The 18655-nt window shown below is 50.2% G+C and overlaps 1 protein-coding gene across 6 annotated transcripts in view; it reads right to left on the bottom strand.

Annotated features, from left to right (window-relative positions):
• MARK2 (microtubule affinity regulating kinase 2) overlaps window positions 1-1992 on the bottom strand; it is a 54992-nt gene extending 53000 nt beyond the window's left edge. For 2 of the 6 annotated variants that reach the window (XM_065937597.1, XM_065937599.1), the window contains exon 1: window positions 1394-1989. In XM_065937597.1, the coding sequence (XP_065793669.1) occupies window positions 1394-1447 (54 nt within the window). In that variant the 5' untranslated portion in view covers window positions 1448-1989. Of the gene's footprint in view, window positions 1-1393 lie in introns of all 6 variants that reach the window. The other 4 variants (XM_065937594.1, XM_065937592.1, XM_065937593.1 and 1 more) reach the window with 4 other exon arrangements.
• Window positions 1993-18655: the final 16663 nt, after the last annotated feature.

Raw genomic sequence — 18655 nt, 5'->3', positions numbered from 1 at the left:
GAAAGTGGACGCCTCTCGGCCGAGAGGTGAGATGACACAGAAAAGGCTAAGGCTTGGGTGACAAATGATAGCAGTGATTGCCAGGATGAGGGGACAGGGAGCAGCAGCTCAAGAAACTAGCATGCAAAATTCCTGCTCTGGGGAGTCACAAAGGCTAGCCAATCACAAGGGGATGGACGGGGGGGGGGGGGGGGGGGGGGCATCCGTGGGGGAAATGATGTGAAGAAGGCTGGAGAAGAATACGGAGATGAAAGGTAATCCTGATGAAGAAGACTGGTAATAAGTAAGAAGGGGTGAGGACAGAGAAACGGGAAGGCAACAAGCAAAGGGGAAGATACTAAGTGACAGATTCCTGAGTGAACAAACAGGAAAGCATCACGGCTTGGCTTGTGTTGCGGCGTAAGAAGACAGAAAGGGAAGGACCAGGATGAAGCGAGGCCTGGGAAAGGACCGCGCAACAGGTGGTGTTCATGGAGCAGGGCTGAAATAGTGAGTCTTTCCCTCCGCAGGAAGAGCCCAGGGAGGCTTGTACAACACTCGCCGTGAGAAACAGGAGGCCAAACCAAAACTTAAAAAAACAAGCCCCAGAGGAAGAGAACGTGAGGGATCTCAGGACTCTGAAGGGAGGGAAGACTGGAACCCCAAAGACAACCTGTGGGAAAACTCTGCGCATGACAGCTGCACGGGGAAACACGGAAGCAACAAATGCCAGCGCGAGGCACCAGGGAGCTCCTGGAGAAGAGAAGGGAAAGTGATGAGCAAAGAGTAGGCGAGCGATTTGGAAAGGTGATGAGGGTGGAGCTGGTGGGTTGCAAGCAAGAGGGCGAGCACAATGTGGAACAGGAGGAGGCAGGGTAAAAAGCCGGGGAACTGACAGGGTGACAAGGATCGAGGTCACAGTCCGGGGCAAGGACCCTGAGGGTGATAACTGGGACTGGGAAAACCGGTGCGGGCGGAGGGGAAGCCAGGCCAGAGGGATGGAGGAAGAGGTGGACAACGATCTGGGGCAAATCGCAGGGTGTTAGTCGAGGAGCAGGAAGGTGGCTGCTTTCAGCGTGGGTGGAGGAAGACCAAAAAGGCCCCTGAGAGAGAAAGGGAAGAGAAGAGGAAGCTGGGGAGGTAACACGGAAGAGCACAGGAGGGCGGTGAAGGGAGAAGGGCCGGGGGGAGGGGGGGTGGTCGGCAGAAAGACAAGTGTGCAGCTTGGAGTCCGGACGAGGTGGGTCCCCGGACAGGACTCGGAAGAGAGGTGTACGGGGCCAGGAGCCAGATGACAGGGCAGCCGAGGCTTACGGGATGGCAGCCGGGGCACGAGGGGAGCTGAGGAGGGAGGAGGCTCTGCAAGGTGCAGGGGCCCAGCCAAAGAATGTGGGGAGCCCTCAGGGCTCCTTACCTGCTCGGTGTCCCTCTCGTTCAGCGTGGGAAGGGGGGTCCGAGCGCTGGACATGGCGCCGGTATCTCAAGGGAGGGAAACCGAGAAGCGTGGAGGAAGGGAGGGAAGGGAAGGCGCGGAGCCCGGCCGGGCGGGGCTTCTCACAGCAGGAGCACCCGCCGCATGGGCCCCGGCCGGGGGTGCGGGGAGGCCGGGCTGCCGTTCACGCCAGCCCGGGGATGCGCCGCTCGGGCTAGGCCGCGCCGGCTCCGAGCAGCTCCGGACCGCACCCCCCCGACCCCCGGCTGGGCCGTGCCGCCTTTCGGCCGGGCCGCGCCGCTCCGCCTACTCTCTGCCGCCGCAGCCGGCCGCCTGCCTCGCTCCTCCCCTGCCCTCAGCGGCACTGCTCCGCGCCCGGCACACAGGCAGCCGCCGCCGGACCTGCTGCTCCCAACATGGCCGCCACCACCGCCGGTCCTCGGCTCTTTCCGCCGGCAGCAGCCGGAAACATCCGAAGCGGCTAGAAACGGGAGGGAGGCGCGCCTTCTCCTCCCAGCCACCGACTACTGGTGAATTCCGGAAATACCCGAAGAAGGTAATCCTGGGGACGCGCGCGGCTCCTCGATTCCGAAGACCAAGCTTCGGCTCTGTTTACGGAAATGTACGAAGAAACTCCGGGTACTCCAGCCACGCCTACAGGCCTTTCCCCGCCCCCTTCAAGCTGGTTTTCGGCAGTTTCCGGAAACACCCGAAGTAGCTCCGCGCTCTGGGAGCGGGCCACGCCCCCAGCCCGCCCCGCCGCGAACGGCGGTCGTCGGCCGTTTCCGGCAACACCCGCGATCGGGCGAGCCTCGGGTCATTCCCTCGGATGGTACCCAAAGTCTGACTCTTCGTTTCTTTCCGTCAGTTTTCGGGATTTGCAAATCTTGAACAGGGAGCGTAGATCACGTGTGCGTGTTACTATTTGACTAAGTAGAAAATAAAACTGTTAAGCCCTGCTATTGACATCCTTTGGTTCTAAAACAACTTCCTATCTGTGTGTCCGTTCCTCTGTTAGTCAGCTCCTTAAATACATCTGGTTTATCATCCAGCCTATCTATCAACATGTGAGTCACCTGTCAGATGCAGCGTTAGTCTATTACCTGTCTACCTCCCGTTCATCACCTGTTGTCGTCCATCTTGGCTTTTATTTGTCTCTCCGTGTACCCCACATCTAATCCACAGGGCTCCTCAAGGTCCCTGGCAAACACCAGGTAAACGTCCTTGGCTCCCAGCTGCCAAAGGCTTCAGATATTCCCTCAACCCTGCATTCTACCTCCAGCTCTTTGCAGCGAAAATGAAATGGGATCTTGAGAAAAAAATCACATAATATCTCTGTTTAGCTCCTCAACATCCCTATCTTGAAAGAATCCATGCCTTTGTTCCAGTGATGACATTCTAAATAATATCTTTGGATTTGTTACCTTTTTTATTCTTTGCTTTCAAAAAAGTCTTCTAATTGTTCAGAATAGCACGAAACGGCATTGCACTATGGCAATATTGAGTCATGCCAGTTCCCTATTAAAATATCCCTCTGAGGTTGGGCAGGAGAGACAGTCTCATCTTAAATCACATTTCACTTATCCCTTCTAAGACAAGGAAACTCATGGGGAAAATAAAAGAGAGAAACTGGTTGAAAATGAGGATTCTTCAGGATGGCACAAAGAATGAACAACTGGAGACATTCCTTTCCTTCCTGGGCCTATTTTCCTTTTAATGAATAGAGGTCACTATTCATAAGCTTGAGGTCCCTCTCATCTCTGGAGAGTCCCTTACCTTAACAGGAAGTCCACGAGGCAACCTAAGTTCACTCTTCACTTCCCCCTAGACTATCTCACCAAGGACAGTGAGTAGACTGGCAGGTCTGATTTCTCTGGATGCCCCCACCCATTGTACCCCAGACATTTTGGAAAACCATCCCCCCAAACCTACCCTAGGTTCAACAGCAGTTTAAAGTAGACAGAAGCCAGAATCCCCACAAGAGCCAAAGACCAAGATCAAGCAGCAAGTCCGCAGAAGGTACAGGAAAAGAGAGGCCCAAGAGCTTGCAGGGAAAGAGTGCCGATTGGCACTGTGACACTTGACTTCCAACTCCAGCTCCAGCATTTTGAGTGGAACTCTTGGCTAAGTCAACCAGAGAAGTAGGCAGCCAGGCAGAAATGAGAGAATGGCATGAACGTACTTCCTAAGGCAACAAGTATGACTTACAGTCCTAATAAATGCATGGGACTCCAGGACACCTCTTCATGCTCCACCTCAGCTCCATTCAGACATCCAGCCCTTGAGGTAGCAGCTGATGGAGGAACACAGAAGGAGGTGAGAGGGAAAAAGAGGAAAAGGTGAAGCCCGAGGACACACCCCCACCCCAAATTCATCCGGAAAATCCATGAGAACGATCTGCCCTCTGGTGGCCAGAGGGAGACTCACCGCTGATTCCTGTGCAAGAGATAACCTCCAAGGCTGGGGTCCCTGCCATAAGGAAAAAGGGGAAAGGGTTGGAGAAGCAATGAAGCTGCACTCAGCGGGCTTCCCTGGCCCCTGTCCAAGGAGACTTGACTCAAGTCACTGTGCCTCTCGCATGCTTCCACTCCCCTCGAGTTCTCATCCCTGTATTCCACCCCTTGGCCCCTGCCCCCATCCTACACTCTCTCCTCTTCCTCACAAGGCTGCCTAACCGGTCTCCCTGCCTAGACTCCCTCCAAGCTGCTCCACCAGACAAGCCAGATTAATCTTCCTGAAGTCCAGCTCCAATTACATCTCTACTGCTAGAAGGCTCTCACCAGCTCCCTTGAGGGCTAGGCAGGCTGACTTTGTGGGCCTCTGACCTGTGCATTCTCACAAAGTCACTCTTAGAAGGGCCTTAAGCTTGAAGCTTGATATAATGCTCTACCGTGACCCCTCTTGAAATTTTTACCAAGGGGCCCCTGCATTTTCAAATTGCCCGGGGCCCCACAGATTTTGTAGCTGGTCCTGGCAGTAGAAAAAGACTTTACTGAAAAGACATTGCATTGAAAACCTTGCCCAGGACTTCCCTGGTGGTCCAGTGGTTAAGACTCTGTGCTTCCACTGCAGTGGATGTGGGTTTGATCCCTGGATGGGGAACTAAGTTTTCACATGCCAGGTGGCACAGCCAAGAAAAAAAAAGAAAGTAAAAGAAAACTTTATACAATCTGACCTCAGCTTACCTTGTGAATATCCTAATTCCGTATCACTGGTTGACACCTCCCTGCAATTTGTGTCCTGCCACCAAGCTCTCTCACCTTCATTCTGATCAATTACCAGTCAGTTCAGGCTGATCAATTGCCCATCACCTATGTCATCTGGAATTCAGGATGTATTGATACCTCAAGATCCAGTTCACATTCATCTTCTCATATCCCTGAACCCACCTAACCTCCTCAAAGATTAATTATTGCCTCACATTTACTGCTCTCTAATCTGCAAATTCACTCATTCACAAATCTCTTTGGAGCACCTAATATGTGAAAGGCACAGTTCTAAGCTCTTCAGGTGTATCAGTGAACAAAATAGTCAAAGATCTCCACCTTTGGGGAATTTACATCTCAACTGGGGAAAGACAGAAAACAAACATACTCGTTAATATTGTTAATATTAAGTGCCAAAAAAAAAAAAAAAAACACCTAGAGTCAGCTAAGGGGAATCAGGGTTGCAGAGGTGAGGTGAGGGGATAGAAAACAAGTTGCAGTATTAGGTGCTCAGTGCAGGCCTCACTGAGAAGGTGATTGAGCTAAGACTTGAAGAAGGCGAGGGAAGGAGTTCTGCAGCTATCTGGGGTAAGAGCATTCTGCACAGAGGGTACAAAGGCCCTGAGGCAGGAGCAGGCCTGGCTGTTTGAAGAACAAGGAGGCCAGTGAGACTGATGCAGAGTGAGCATGAGGGTGAGTAGGAGGTGGTTGTTGTTCAGTTACTAAGTTATGTCTGACTCTTTGCAATCCCATGGACTGCAGCATACAGGCTCTTCTGTCCCCTACTATCTCCGGGAGTTTGCTCAAATTCATGTTCTTTGAGTCGGTGATTCTATCTAAACATCTAATCCTATGCAGCCACCTTTTCCTTTTGCCTTCAGTCTTTCCCAGCATGAGAGTCTTTTTCCAATGAGTTGGCTCTTCACATCAGGTGGTCAAAGTATTAGACCTTCAGCTTCAGCATCAGTCCTTCCAATGAATATTCAGGACTGGTTTCCTTTAAGATTGACAGGTTTGATCTCCTTGCTGTCCAAGGTACTCTCAAGAGTCTTCTCCAACACCACAGTTCAAAAGCATCAGTTCTTCAGTGATCAACCTTCTTTGTGGTCCAATTCTCACATCCATACATGACTACTGTAAAAACCATAACTTTGACTATATGGACCTTTGTCGACCAAGTGATGTCTCTGTTGTTTAATACACTGTCTAGTTTTGTCAAAGATGATGTGGAGCCAGATCTGGTGGGCTACTGCTTTGACTTTTCCTTGAAGCAAAGTGGGGAGCCATTATAGTGACTCAATCTGACTGGTTGCCAGATTGCTGGTAAAGTGAGAGGGATTTCCCTGGGGGTCCAGTGGCTGAGACTCTGAGCTCCCAATGCAGTAAACTGGGCTTTGATCCCTGGTCGGGGAACTAGATTCCACATGCCACAACTAAGTGTTCAAGCAACTAAAGATCTTAAGAGCGGCAACTAAGACCTGGCACAGCCAAATAAATAAATACAGGAATTATTTTGTAATTATTTTAAAAAATGAATAGAGTGAAAGGGCAAAGCAGGAGCAGAAATCTGGATACCCTGAAGGAGGCTTTTAAGGTAATTCAAGTGAGGAATGACCATGGCTCGGAGCAAGGCGCAGCAGTGAAGCAGTGGTTTATTAACAGGATTGATAGAGCTGGCAGGATTTCTTTCTTTTTACATTAAAAAAAAAAAAAAAAAAAAAAAAACCTTATTTATTTAATGTTTTCAATCTTGTGTTGCAGCATGCATGTGGGATCTTTAGTTGCAGCATGTGCGGTTCTAGTTCCCTGCCCAGGGATTGAACCCAGGCCCCCCGCATTGGGAGCTGAGCCGTTAATCACTGGATCACCAGGGAAGTCTCCAAAAGGATTTTTTGATGGATTGGTTTAGGAGATTTGTGAGAGAGAAGAATTAAGGATAATTCCAGACTTTCCAACCTGAGCAAGTGAAAAGAAACACAAGAATAAAGGCATCTCCCACAGGCCCCAGACCAGGTAGAGTCAGCCAATAGGAGCAGTGCTCCTGGGCAGCTGTGATGCCCACTGGAGAAGGGAAGGATTACAGATTCCCAGCTGCAGAGTCACAGGGGCTTAGAGTAGCGGTCCCTCCCACAGCCAGGGGAAGAAAAGCCAAGGGGAGCCCAGAGTGCTGGATGGAAGACACTTTCATTCTCACCCCTGCGAACCGTTGCAACTGTTCTCCATCTTCTCCTCCCAATCAGGGGAGCCAGAGAACTTGTCCATTCCTGGCAGGCCACCTTGTGGGTGAGGAGAGCAGCCCAGAATTACCCTCTGGTCAAGAGTCAGATGACAGGGTGTGGGAAGACCCATGCATGCCCTCTGACTCACCAGAGACCCTCCCATCTCACTGAGCTTTACTCTCTCTCAATGTCTCTGAACTTTCATCATCCGTTTTATCATTATTGAAAGTGAAATGAAAGTTGCTCAGTCGCGTCCAACTCTGCGACACTATGGAATGTAGCCTGCCAGGCTCCTCTGTCCATGGAATTCTCCAGGCCAAAATACTGGAGTGGGTAGACATTCCCTTCTCCAGAGAATCTTCCCAACCCAGGGATTGAACCCAGGTCTCCTGCATTCCAGGTGAATTCTTTACCAGCTGAGCTCCCAGGGAAGCATTATTACCATTCACCATATTGAATTTGGGGCTTCCCTGGTGGCTCAGCTGGTAAAGAATCTGTCTGCAATGCAGGAGACCTGGGTTTGATCCCTGGGTTAGGAAGGTCCTCTGGAGAAGGGAATGGCTACCCACTCCAGTATTCCTGCCTGGAGAATTTCATGGACAGAGGAGCCTGGCAGGCTACAGTCCACGGGGTCGCCAAGAGTCAGCCACGACTGAGTGACTTTCACTTTTCATATTGAATTTAGGACATTTCAGAGATTAGAGTGTGGGAAAATGTGCATCTTAGAATTGATGGAATATGATACATTTATTATTCCACCAGGATATGAGCTACACAAGGACAGGAACTCCCAGGCGCCTTTCCTTTTCTCAGGGCTAACCCACACTGGGTCCTATGTGGATTTAATAACATTTACAAGCGAGAGGCACTATTATTTCCTCAGGTTTACTCAGAAGGAAATCGAAGCCTAGAGAAGCTTGGTCCCTTGCCAGTGGGAGTAGGAACACAGGAATGAACTTGAGGCTTCTGAGCCCATGAGAGGCGGGTTGTGTGGGGGTCGTGAGCAAACACATAGCCCTGCTGCCAGGCTGCTCTTTAGTGGCTGTGTAATCTTAGGTAAGCCTCTTAACCTTGCTCTGCCTTAATTTTCCCATCTGTGAAATGGGGATAATAAAAGTACCTACCTCACAGGGTTGATTTGTGAGGCAATAATGAGATAATACATGAAACATGCCGGGACAGGTGGCCAGCCAGTACCGTGTGTGGGCTGCGGTCATTACTAGGCAGACTCTAGCTAGCCTCCCAAGTCTTCTATTAAATCTCTCTGCTGTCGTCTCCCCACCTCCCAGAACAGCAACCCTGGATCAGATATGAGAGAGCCCATCCTGGCCCCAGTTCTGTCACTAATGAATCCGGTGAGTCATTAGGTAACGTCCCTCAGCCTGGCGTGTTCCAGTCCCGTGGGGTTGCAGAGTCAGAGGCGACTGAGTGGCTGAATAATACCCCTGAGGTGATGGTATTTGAGGTGTGCCTCTGGGAGGCGATTTGGTCAGGAAGGGATGGGATGGGTTTTTTAAAAAATATTTATTTTTGGATGCGCTGTGCCGGGTCTTCACTACGGTGCGAGGGGCTGTTAGTGGCCGCGTGGGCTTTCTCTAGTTGCAGTGCGTGGGCTCCTCAATTAGGCGGCTTCTCTTGTTTCAGAGCACGGGTTCCAGAATGCTCTGGCTTCAGTAGTTGTGGCACATGGGCTTAGTTGCCCTGCAGCCCGTGGAACCTTAGTTCCTGGACCGGGGATCAAACCCACGCCCCCTGCACTGGCAGGTGGATTCTTAATCACTGGACCACCAGGGAAGTCCCAGGATGAGGGCCCTTGTTAAAGAGGGACCACTGGGTCCCTCCCACCACGTGAGGACAGAGTAAGAACACAGCTGTCTATGAACCAGGAAGCAGGCTCCTGCAGACACTGAATCTGGCAACTTGATCTTGGACTTCTCAGCCTCTAGAGATATGAGGAATAAATTTCTGTTATTGTATGCCATGCGTGCATGGACTCTTTATGACCCCATGGACGATAGCCCACCAGGCTCCTTTGTCCCTGGAATTTCCCAGGCAAGAATACTGGAGTGGGTTGCCATTTCCTTCTCCAGGGGATCTTCCCGACCCAGGAATCAAACCAGTCTCTCTTGTGTCTTCCGAATTGGCAGGTGGATTCTTTACCAGCTAGGCCACCGGGGAAGCCCATAAGCCTTGAGTCTGTGGTACTCTGTGACAGTCTGAGACAATGTCTCAAACCCTAATGCAGTGACCATGTCACTCTCGCTCTCCTTAGCCCAGGACTTGACACTGTGCCTGGAGTAGAGGAGACCATGTCCCTACCAGCCTCACTCACATGTGCCCAGTGTAGCAGGAAATTCCAGCTGCCCATGTAGGCCTCTGTATACCTACTTGGGGAGGCAAGTGGGGAGGGGCAGATGCCGCAGGCCTGGAGGCCACCTTCAGAGTCTGTTCTCCTGGTGAGAGGTGCCCTTTGGACCACCCACACTCGCATACGGGGTTACTGTCCACAGGCAGGGAGGGTCCTGCAATCTCCATGGCTAAGAAGGTTGAGTATTCTCGATACCTTGAGCATCAGGCTGCCATGTTGGCAGAAGCAATGCTGGTGGGAAGCAGAGGGGAAAGCAGGAGAGGGCAGGTTTTCCAGGGTCTCAGAGGGGAATACCCTAAGTGAATGATCTGGGAACTGTGGGAGCACAGGAACTGGAGGAAGTTGCAAGGAAGGCTTCTTGGAGGAGGTGATGCTGAGGTCCCAAGGATAAGCAAAGGACGGCACAGAGGGACTGGACCAATTGGAGCGGCCCATGGCGGGCCCGCAGGTGGCCAGCTCTCAAGGAGTCCCCATCTCATCTCGTGCGGATGTCAGATGGGCCAAGAGCAGCCCTAGACTTGGAGCTGGCAGAGAGGAGTCAGTACCAGCTGGTATCCAGGGCTCTATCTAACTGGCTTCCCGGAGGAGAGGGGCATGGGAGGGTGGCCGATGGCTCATCAGGGTGCCCAAAGCTGCAGGGTTGCTCCTGGCTGGCAGCAGGTGTCTGGGGGAACATTCCTACTTTCCTTACCGTCATCCTCCCTGGGGAGGGCAGTGCCTGAGGTCCCCAGCCCCAAGGACAGCAGGGACGTTTTCTGGCTGGGGCAGTGTCCTTAGTGCTTCCAACAGTGTCTGTGAACCCCCGGGAGACAAAATTCACAGGGCTTTGGCCCTCCTTGTCCCTCTTCCCAGAACTCCGCTCCCTATGTAACTACACGTTCTCTCTGCTTAAATGTCTCCGGGGGAGGCCCTCTCAAGCCTCCATTTCAAAACTGCATCCCTGATGGATGAACTTGCAAGGATATCACGGGAATGTGATCAGCCACATTCAGAATGGAGGAACTTCAGTCCACAGAGCCAGCCACTGTGCTCTTAAGAGAAAAGAAAAGGTATAGGGAAAAAGAGGAAAGAAAGGCTGTTACAGGTTGAAACCCGTCAACTGAATGTAGTGCGTGGACCATACTTAGACCATGATTCAAAGAAATCAGTTTTAAAAAGATTCCTGGCAGAGTTCTGGAGATGGGTTGCACAACAATATGAATATACTCACTATGTGTATTTCCCACAATCAAAATATTAAAAAAATTTTTTTAAAAATGTTCATGGACCAACTGGGGAATGTAAACACTGAAATGGATATTAAGTGACATTCAGTTCAGTTCAGTCGCTCAGTTGTGTCTGACTCTTTGCAACCCCATGGACCACAGCACGCCAGGCCTCCCTGTCCATCACCAACTCCTGGAGTTTACTCAAACTCATGTCCATTGAGTCGGTGGTGCCATCCAACCATCTCATCCTCTGCCGTCCTCTTCTCTTCCTGCCTTCAATCTTTCCCAGCATCAGGGTCTTTTCAAATGAGTCAGCTCTTTGCGTCAGGTGGCCAAAGTATTAGAGTTTCAGCTTCAACATCAGCCCTTCCAGTGAACACTCAGGACTGATCTCCTTCAGGGTGGACTGGTTGGATCTCCTTGCAGTCCAAGGGATTCTCAAGAGTCTTCTCCAATACCACAGTTCAAAAGCATCAATTCTTCGGCATTCAGCTTTCTTTATGGTCCAACTCTCACATCCATACATGACTACTGGAAAAACCATAGCCTTGACTAGACGGACCTTTGTTGACAAAGTAATGTCTCTGCTTTTTCATATGCTGTCTAGGTTGGTCATAACTTTCCTTCCAAGGAGTAAGTACCTTTTAATTTCATGGCTGCATTCACCATCTGCAGTTATTTTGGAGCCCAAAAAAATAAAGTCTGCCATTCTTTCCACTGTTTTCCCATCTATTTGCATGAAGTGATGGGACTGGATGCTATGATCTTAGTTTTCTGAATGTTAAGCTTAAGCCAACTTTTTCACTCTCCTTTCTCACTTTCATCAAGAGGCTCTTTAGTTTTTCACTCTCTGCTATAAGGGTGGTGTCATCTTTGGGTCTAAAATTATTGATATTTCTCCTGGTAATCTTGATTCCACCTTGTGCTTCGTATAGCCCAGCATTTCTCATGATGTACTCTGCATGTAAGTTAAATAAGCAGGGTGACAATATACAGCCTTGAAGTATTCCTGTTCCTATTTGGAACCAGTCTGTTGTTCCATGTCCAGTTCTAACCGTTGCTTCCTGACCTGCATACAGATTTCTCAAGAGGCAGGTCAGGTGGTCTGGTATTCCCATCTCTTGAAGAATTTTCCAGTTTATTGTGATCCACACAGTCAAAGGCTTTGGCATAGTCAATAAAGCTGAAATAGGTGTTTTTCTGGCACTCTCTTGTTTTTTCGATGATCCAGCGGATGTTGGTAATTTGATCTCTGGTTCCTCTGCCTTTTCTAAAACCAGCTTGAACATCTGAAAGTACACGGTTCACGTACTGTTGAAGCCTGGCTTGGAGAATTTTGAACATTACTTTGCTAGCATGTGAGATAAGTGCAATTGTGCAGTAGTTTGAGCATTTTTTGGCATTGTCTTATTTTGGGATTGTAATTAAAACTGACCTTTTTTAGTCCTGTGGCCACTGCTGAGTTTTCCAAATTTGCTGGCATATTGAGTGTAGCACTTTCACAGCATGATCTTTTAGGATTTGAAATAACTCAACGGGAATTTCATCATCTCCACTAGCTTTGTTTGTAGTGATGTTTCCTAAGGCCCACTTGACTACACATTCCAGGATGTCTAGCTCTAGATGAGTGATCACACCATCGTGGTTATCTGGGTAATGAAGATCTTTTTGTATAGTTCTTCTGTGTATTCTTGCCACCTCTTCTTAATATCTTCTGCTTCTGTTAGGTCCATACCATTTCTATCCTTAATTGAGCCCATGTTTGCATGAAATGTTCCCTTGGTATCTCTCATTTTCTTGAAGCGAGCTCTAATCTTTCCCGTTCTGTTGTTTTCCACTATTTCTTTGCACTGATCACTGAGGAAGGCTTTCTTATCTCTCCTTGCTATTCTTCGGATTTCTGCATTCAAATGGGTATATCTTTCCTTTTCTCCTTTGCTTTTTCCTTCTCTTCTTTTCACAGATACCTGTAAGGCTTCCTCAGACAGCCATTTTGCTTTTCTGCATTTATTTTTCTTGGGGATGGTCTTGATCCTTGTCTCCTGTATAATGTCACAAACCGCTGTCCATAGTTCATCAGGCACTCTGTCTATCAGATCTAGTCCCTTAAGTCTATTTCTCACTTCCACTGTATAATCGTAAGGGATTTGATTTAGGTCATACATGAATGGCCTAGGGGTTTTCCCTACTTTCTTCTATTTAAATCTGAATTTGGCAATAAGGAGTTCATGATCTGAGCCACAGTCAGCTCCCGGTCTTGTTTTTGCTGACTGTATACAGCTTCTCCATCTTCGGCTGCAAAGAATATAATCAATCTGATTTCTGTGTTGGCCATCTGGTGATGTCCATGTGTAGAATCTTCTCCTGTGTTGTTGGAGGAGGGTGTTTGCTATGACCAGTGCGTTCTCTTGGCAGAACTCTATTAGCCTTTGCCCTGCTTCATTCTGTACTCCAAGGCCAAATTTGCCTGTTACTCCAGGTGTTTCTTGACTTCCTACTTTTGCATTCTAGTCCCCTATAAAAGGATGAAAAGGACATCTTTTTTAGGTGTTAGTTCTAAAAGTTCTTGTAGGTCTTCACAGAACAGTTCAAATTCAGCTTCTTTAGCATTATTGGTTGGGGCATAGACTTGGATTACCGTGATATTGAATGGTTTGCCTTGGAAACGAACAGAGATCAGTCTGTCGTGGTTTTTTTTTTTTTTTATTTCAGTCTGTCATTTTTGAGATTGCATCCAAGTACTGCATTTTGGACTCCTTTGTTGACCATGATGGCTACTCCATTTCTTCTAAGGGATTCTTGTCCACAGTAGTAGATATAATGGTCATCTGAGTCAAATTCACCCATTCCAGTCCATTTTAATTTACTGATTCCTAAAATGTCAGCATTCATTCTTGCCATCTCCTGTTTGACCACTTCCAATTTGCCCTGATTCATGGACCTAACATTCCAGGTTACTATGCAATATTGCTCTTTACAGCATCAGACTTGCTTCTACACCAGTCACATCCACAACTGGGTGTTGTTTCGGCTTTGACTCTGTCTCTTCATTCTTTCTGGAGTTATTTCCCCACTGATCTCCAGTAGCATATTGGGCACCTACTGACCTGGGGAGTTCCTCTTTCAGGGTCCTATCTTTTTGCCTTTTCATACTGTTCATGAAGTTCTCAAGGCAAGAATACTGAAGTAGTTTGCCATTCCCTTCTCCAGTGGACCACATTTTGTCAAGACTCTCCACTGTGACCCATCTGTCTTGGGTGGCCATATGCGGCATGGCTTAGTTTCATTGAGTTAGACAGGGCTGTGGTCCATGTGATTAGATTGTTAGTTTTCTGTGATTGTGGTTTCAGTCTGTCCGCCCTCTGATGCCCTCTCTCAGAGCTTACTGTCTTACTGGGGTTTCGCTTACCTTGGATGGGGGGTATCTCTTCACGGCTGCTCCAGCAAAGTGTGGAACTGGAGCAGCAGCCAGTCGAGAGGAGATACCCCACGTCCACGGTCAGTAGCAGTGGCCTGGAGGAGATACCCCACATCCAAGTTAAGTGACATTAAGGAATTATTAATTTGGAAGTGCGATATGATATGTTTTACTGTAGAGCTTGAATTTCTGAGAGATACAAACAGACTTATTTACAGATGAAATGATACAATATCTGGGACTTGTTTTTTTAAAAATTGTTGTTGCTCAGTCCCTAAGTTGTGTCCGACTCTTTGTGACCCCACGGACTGCAGCATGCCAGGCTTCCCTGTTCTTCACCATCTCCCGGAGTTTGCTCAAACTCATGCCCACATGTCCATTAAGCCAGTGAGGCCATTCAACCATCTCATCCTCTCCCCTTATCTCTTCTCCCCTTGCCCTCAATCTTTCCCAGAATCAGGGTCTTTTCCAATGAGTTGGCTCTTCCAATTAGGTGGCCAAAGTGTTGGACCTTTGCTTCAGCATTAGTCCTTCCAATGAATATTCAGGACTGATTTCCTTTAGGATTGACTGGTTTGATCTCCTTGCAGTCCAAGGGACTCTCAAGAGTCTTCTCCAACACCACAGTTCCAAAGCATCAATTCTTCTGTGCTCAACCTTCTTTATGGTCCAACTCTCACATCCATACATGACTACTGGAAAAACCATAGCTTTGACTATACAGATTTTGTCGGTAAAGTGATGTCTCTGCTTTTTAATATGCTGTCTAGGTTTGTCAGAAATCTGTCACTGTTTCAACTTTTTCCCCATCTCTTTGCCATGAAGTGATGGGACCGGATGCCAGGATCTTCGTTTTTTGAATGCTGAGTTTTAAGCCAGCTTTTTCACTCTTCTTTGATCTTCATCAAGAGGCTCTTTAGCTCTTCTTCACTGTAAAAATTATTTGTTCATTTATTTTGGCTGTGCTGGGTCTTCATTGCTGCATGGGCTTTCTCTGGTGGCAGAGAGAAGGGGCTTCTCTCTAGCTGCAGTTCGCAGCCTTCTCATTGCAGTGGCTTCTCGTTCTCTCATTGCTGCTCTAGGCACACGGGCTTCAGTAGCTGCAGCTTGTGGGCTCTAGAGCGCAGGCTCAGTTGTTAATGTGCGTGGGCTTAGTTTCTCCAAGGCATGTGCAATCCTCCCAGACCAGGGATGGAACCTGTGTCCCCTCCACTGGCAGGAAGATTCTTAACCACTGCGCCACCAGGGAACTTCTGAGATTTGCTTTTAAATAATCCGGAAAGGAGGAAAAATAAAGATAAACCAAAATTGGCCATATTTGTTGAAACTGGGTCATGGACACATCACAGTTCATTATTCCCTCTCTCTCTTCTTTTGGGTGGGTGTGAAAATGTCTGTGATTAGGAATTCCCTGGTGGTCCAGTGGTTAGGATTCTATGCTTTCACTGGACTTGATCCCTGGTTGGGGAACTAAGATCCCACAAACTGAGAGGTGAGGAAAAAGAAAGCTGTCCATGATCGTGAAAGAAAAGAGAAAACAATAGTGCCCTTCACCCGGTGTTCCTCCCTGCTGGACACCCGGAGAATTCCTAGTTTGCCGTTCAGGGTGTGGGGAGAGCTGCGGCACAGTCTCTTGTTTATGACTATATTCAAAACACCTGAAGAGCGAACGCCTCTCTTCCAGCTGACAGCTGTGGCCCGGGTCCAAGTGGCCCCTTGAGCCTGAGCTCTGAAGACTGCAGTGATCTTGACCTTGGAGGACTTGTCTCTCCAAGGCCAACCGCTTACGCAGGAGGATGTGGGTGGGCAAGTGGTCAGATCAGAGAGAAGGAGCAGAGGGGTCAGGGCAGAGTCTGGAAAGGAGAAGCCCCTCCTTATGCCCTGTCCCCTAGGGCAGCCCCAGCTCATGTGGACATCACATCCTGTCACTGTTTTTATAGCCTCCAAATACCACACCCAGCCTGAGCCAGGGTCAGAGGTCAGAGTGAGGCCAGGGCAGCAAGCAGGACCCACCCAGGAGCCCAGGCCCCTTTCAGGAGAAAGAGGTCGGTGAGGAACAAGACTCCCCACACTCTCAAATCCTTCAGCTTGGTCCCCAGACATCATCACCTGAGACAGGTGTGATGAGCACCCCTCATCGTGGTGAGCCCCTCCAGTGGGCCCTGCCACGCACAGGGCACGCTCCTAGCAGGGGCCAGGGCCTGGGGCCTCTGGAAGTGGGCATGACCAGGGCCCTGGGCACCACGATCATGGTCCTGGAGCAAAGGAGGTATGAGTGGGCTTCCCTGGTGGCTCAGTGGTAAAGAATCTGCCTGCCAATGCAGGGGACGCAGGTTCGATCCCTGGTCTGGGAAGGCCCACGTGCCTCGGAGCAACTAAGCCCGTGTGTGCTGCAACTACAGGGCCTGTCCTCTAGGGCCCAGGAGCCACAAATGCTGAGACTGGTGCCCTAGAGCCCAGGCTCCACAAGATAAGCACTGTGATGAGTAGCCCGTGCACCACAACCAGAGAAAAGCCCTCATGGAAATGAAGACGGTACAGTCGAAAATAAGTAAATAAATGAAACTATGAAAACAAAAAAATGGTGTGAGTGCTTGTCATTTTGAATGCGCTTCCTGATTCCTGAATCCACTCCTGCCCCAAATCTACCGAGGGTCCCCAAGATTTTTGGAGGGAAGACAGGCCACGGGGCGCCGGAGACAGCAGCTCTGCGGTCATACAGACCTGGGCTTGGCCAGCTTCTGCTGCTGTAACTGCTCTGGGGTGGCAGGCGAGGTACCACGTGTAGCTGGAGGCACCTGTTTCCTCATCTGTATCACAGGCACAGCGTGAGGTGACCCACCCTGGGGACCAGGGCGGTGTCCTGTCCACCCCCGCCGTTCCGGGCACCGGGGCTGCCCGGGGCCTTCATTCGCGGCTGGGCAGTCTGACCCTGCAGGGTGCTTGGCCTGGTCCAGCTCTGTGCTGCTCCCGCTGCCTCAGGCCTCCTGGAGGTGGGGCCTGAGACCAGAGGCTCTGTTGTTGGTGTTGGGGAGGCCCAAAATGGTGACTTTGCTTCCTGTCTGGAGGCGGGTGAGCTCTGACCATGGAAAGAGGTCAGAAAGGGACTGGCTGGATTCAGTGGTGTGAAGGCGACTGGTTCCAGGGAGGTGGGTAACAGACACACGGACTGCGGTGGGGACACCTTACCTGTCAGCGCACCTGCAACGGCAGCTCCCATCCTGCCTCGGGGTCAGCTGGGTGCCCCCCACAACAGACTGGCTGGGGGGACAGACAGAGAGAGGCTGTGATCCCCTCAGAGAGGCTCTCCCACTCCAGACCTCCCCACACCCCGGGGTGTGCAGGACTTCCCAGTTCACCGAGGGCCGGAAGGCAGTCTCATTTGAGCCAGATTGCAGCCTGGCCGTGCACATGCGTGTGCACATGCGTGAGAAAGCTGGGGTGGAGGACACTGGGAAAGGGGGGATCAGGTTGCGGGAGCCACAATCTGGACCAGAGCCATGATGGAACTGGGGGCTACACAGGTGCCCAGCCAATGACCCCCATTGTCCATCCACAGCTCAGCTTCTCTTCAAGGGGAGAAGTGAGTGCTTCTTCCCTTCTCTTGGTCTGGCTCTGCCCACCGGTCTCCAAAAAGAGCTCCCTGACCTGGACCCCAAGGAAGGCAGTTGTGAAGGGTGGCAGGTGGCCGGCTTCAGAGCGCAAAGGAGTACTGGGGTCTAGGGGCGCGGGTCAGGGGTTGGGTGGCGGCACCCTTGTCCTGATTCTTCACTTGGTTGTGGCTGAACTTCAGCATCGCACCTGGAGAAAGCTGCCACCATCAGCCCCTGGGTCACTGATATTTGCAAGGGAGGCTTTCTTGGTGTCGCAGGCTCTAGGATGGTGACTCTGGCCCAGGTGGTGGGCCCCAAGCAATCCTTCACGGGTGTTCAGAAACCTCCTTCTTCACTCTGGGTGGAGCCATGCCCCGGGCTCCACTCTGCCTCTCCCTGGAAGCCCAGAGGTGCCCACCAGCAGCTTCCAGCCACACCAGCTCATAGAGTCCCTGGGGTCCCGGCTGAGGCTGGGCAGATCCCTGCCACCTGAGATGTGGGGGTTAAGCCACGGAAGAACCACACCACCAGCAGTTACTCCGCCAGCTACCTCATGAGAGCAGAGGACCACATTCTGAGGACCAGCCCACACAGGACAAATGTCGTAAAGGAACACACCAATAGAGCACTTCACAAACATTTATTGAGCACCTACTCCGCACCAGGCCCTATGCAGGACACTAGGCAGATGAAGTCAATGCAATCCAGCCCTTGCCCAGAAGGAGCTCACAGTCTAGCGGGCCAAACCTTCAATCATAATTAACAGCTGCAAAAATGCATTTAGCTTCACAATTGTACAATGAACTTTTCTAAGTTCTCCCAATTGTCAACACCCAACAACATAGCCACGTTGTTTTTAAAAGCACATTGGCATAAATGTAAACAGTCACACCATTGAAAAGACAGATAGCAACCACCTGCAATAATTCATAATCTGTGTTTCAGAGCCAGACTGTCAGCATTATTTATTCCTTCCTATTTGGTAGGATACAAGTTCTGCCAATTTGCAGAAATGGTGGGAGAGACACAGGGGAGTTCCATGGCCCTCATGCCCTGGTGGAGTCGCCCGAGACACAAGGGGTCCTGAATCCTTGCTCGGTTTTCCTCCATCACACCACACATCTGGTCTCCCCTGGAAAAGGGCCCTGACATCCTCAGACTCTTTCTCCTGAGATCATCACATGGGGAGAAAGGGCCACACCCCATGAGCCAACCACACCTGGTTGGGCCCG

This window comes from Muntiacus reevesi, chromosome 5 (genome assembly GCF_963930625.1).
Source record: "Muntiacus reevesi chromosome 5, mMunRee1.1, whole genome shotgun sequence".
NCBI lineage: Eukaryota > Metazoa > Chordata > Mammalia > Artiodactyla > Cervidae > Muntiacus > Muntiacus reevesi.
The sequence above is the reverse complement of the archived record's forward strand: the minus strand, read 5'-3'. Positions and strand labels throughout refer to the sequence as shown.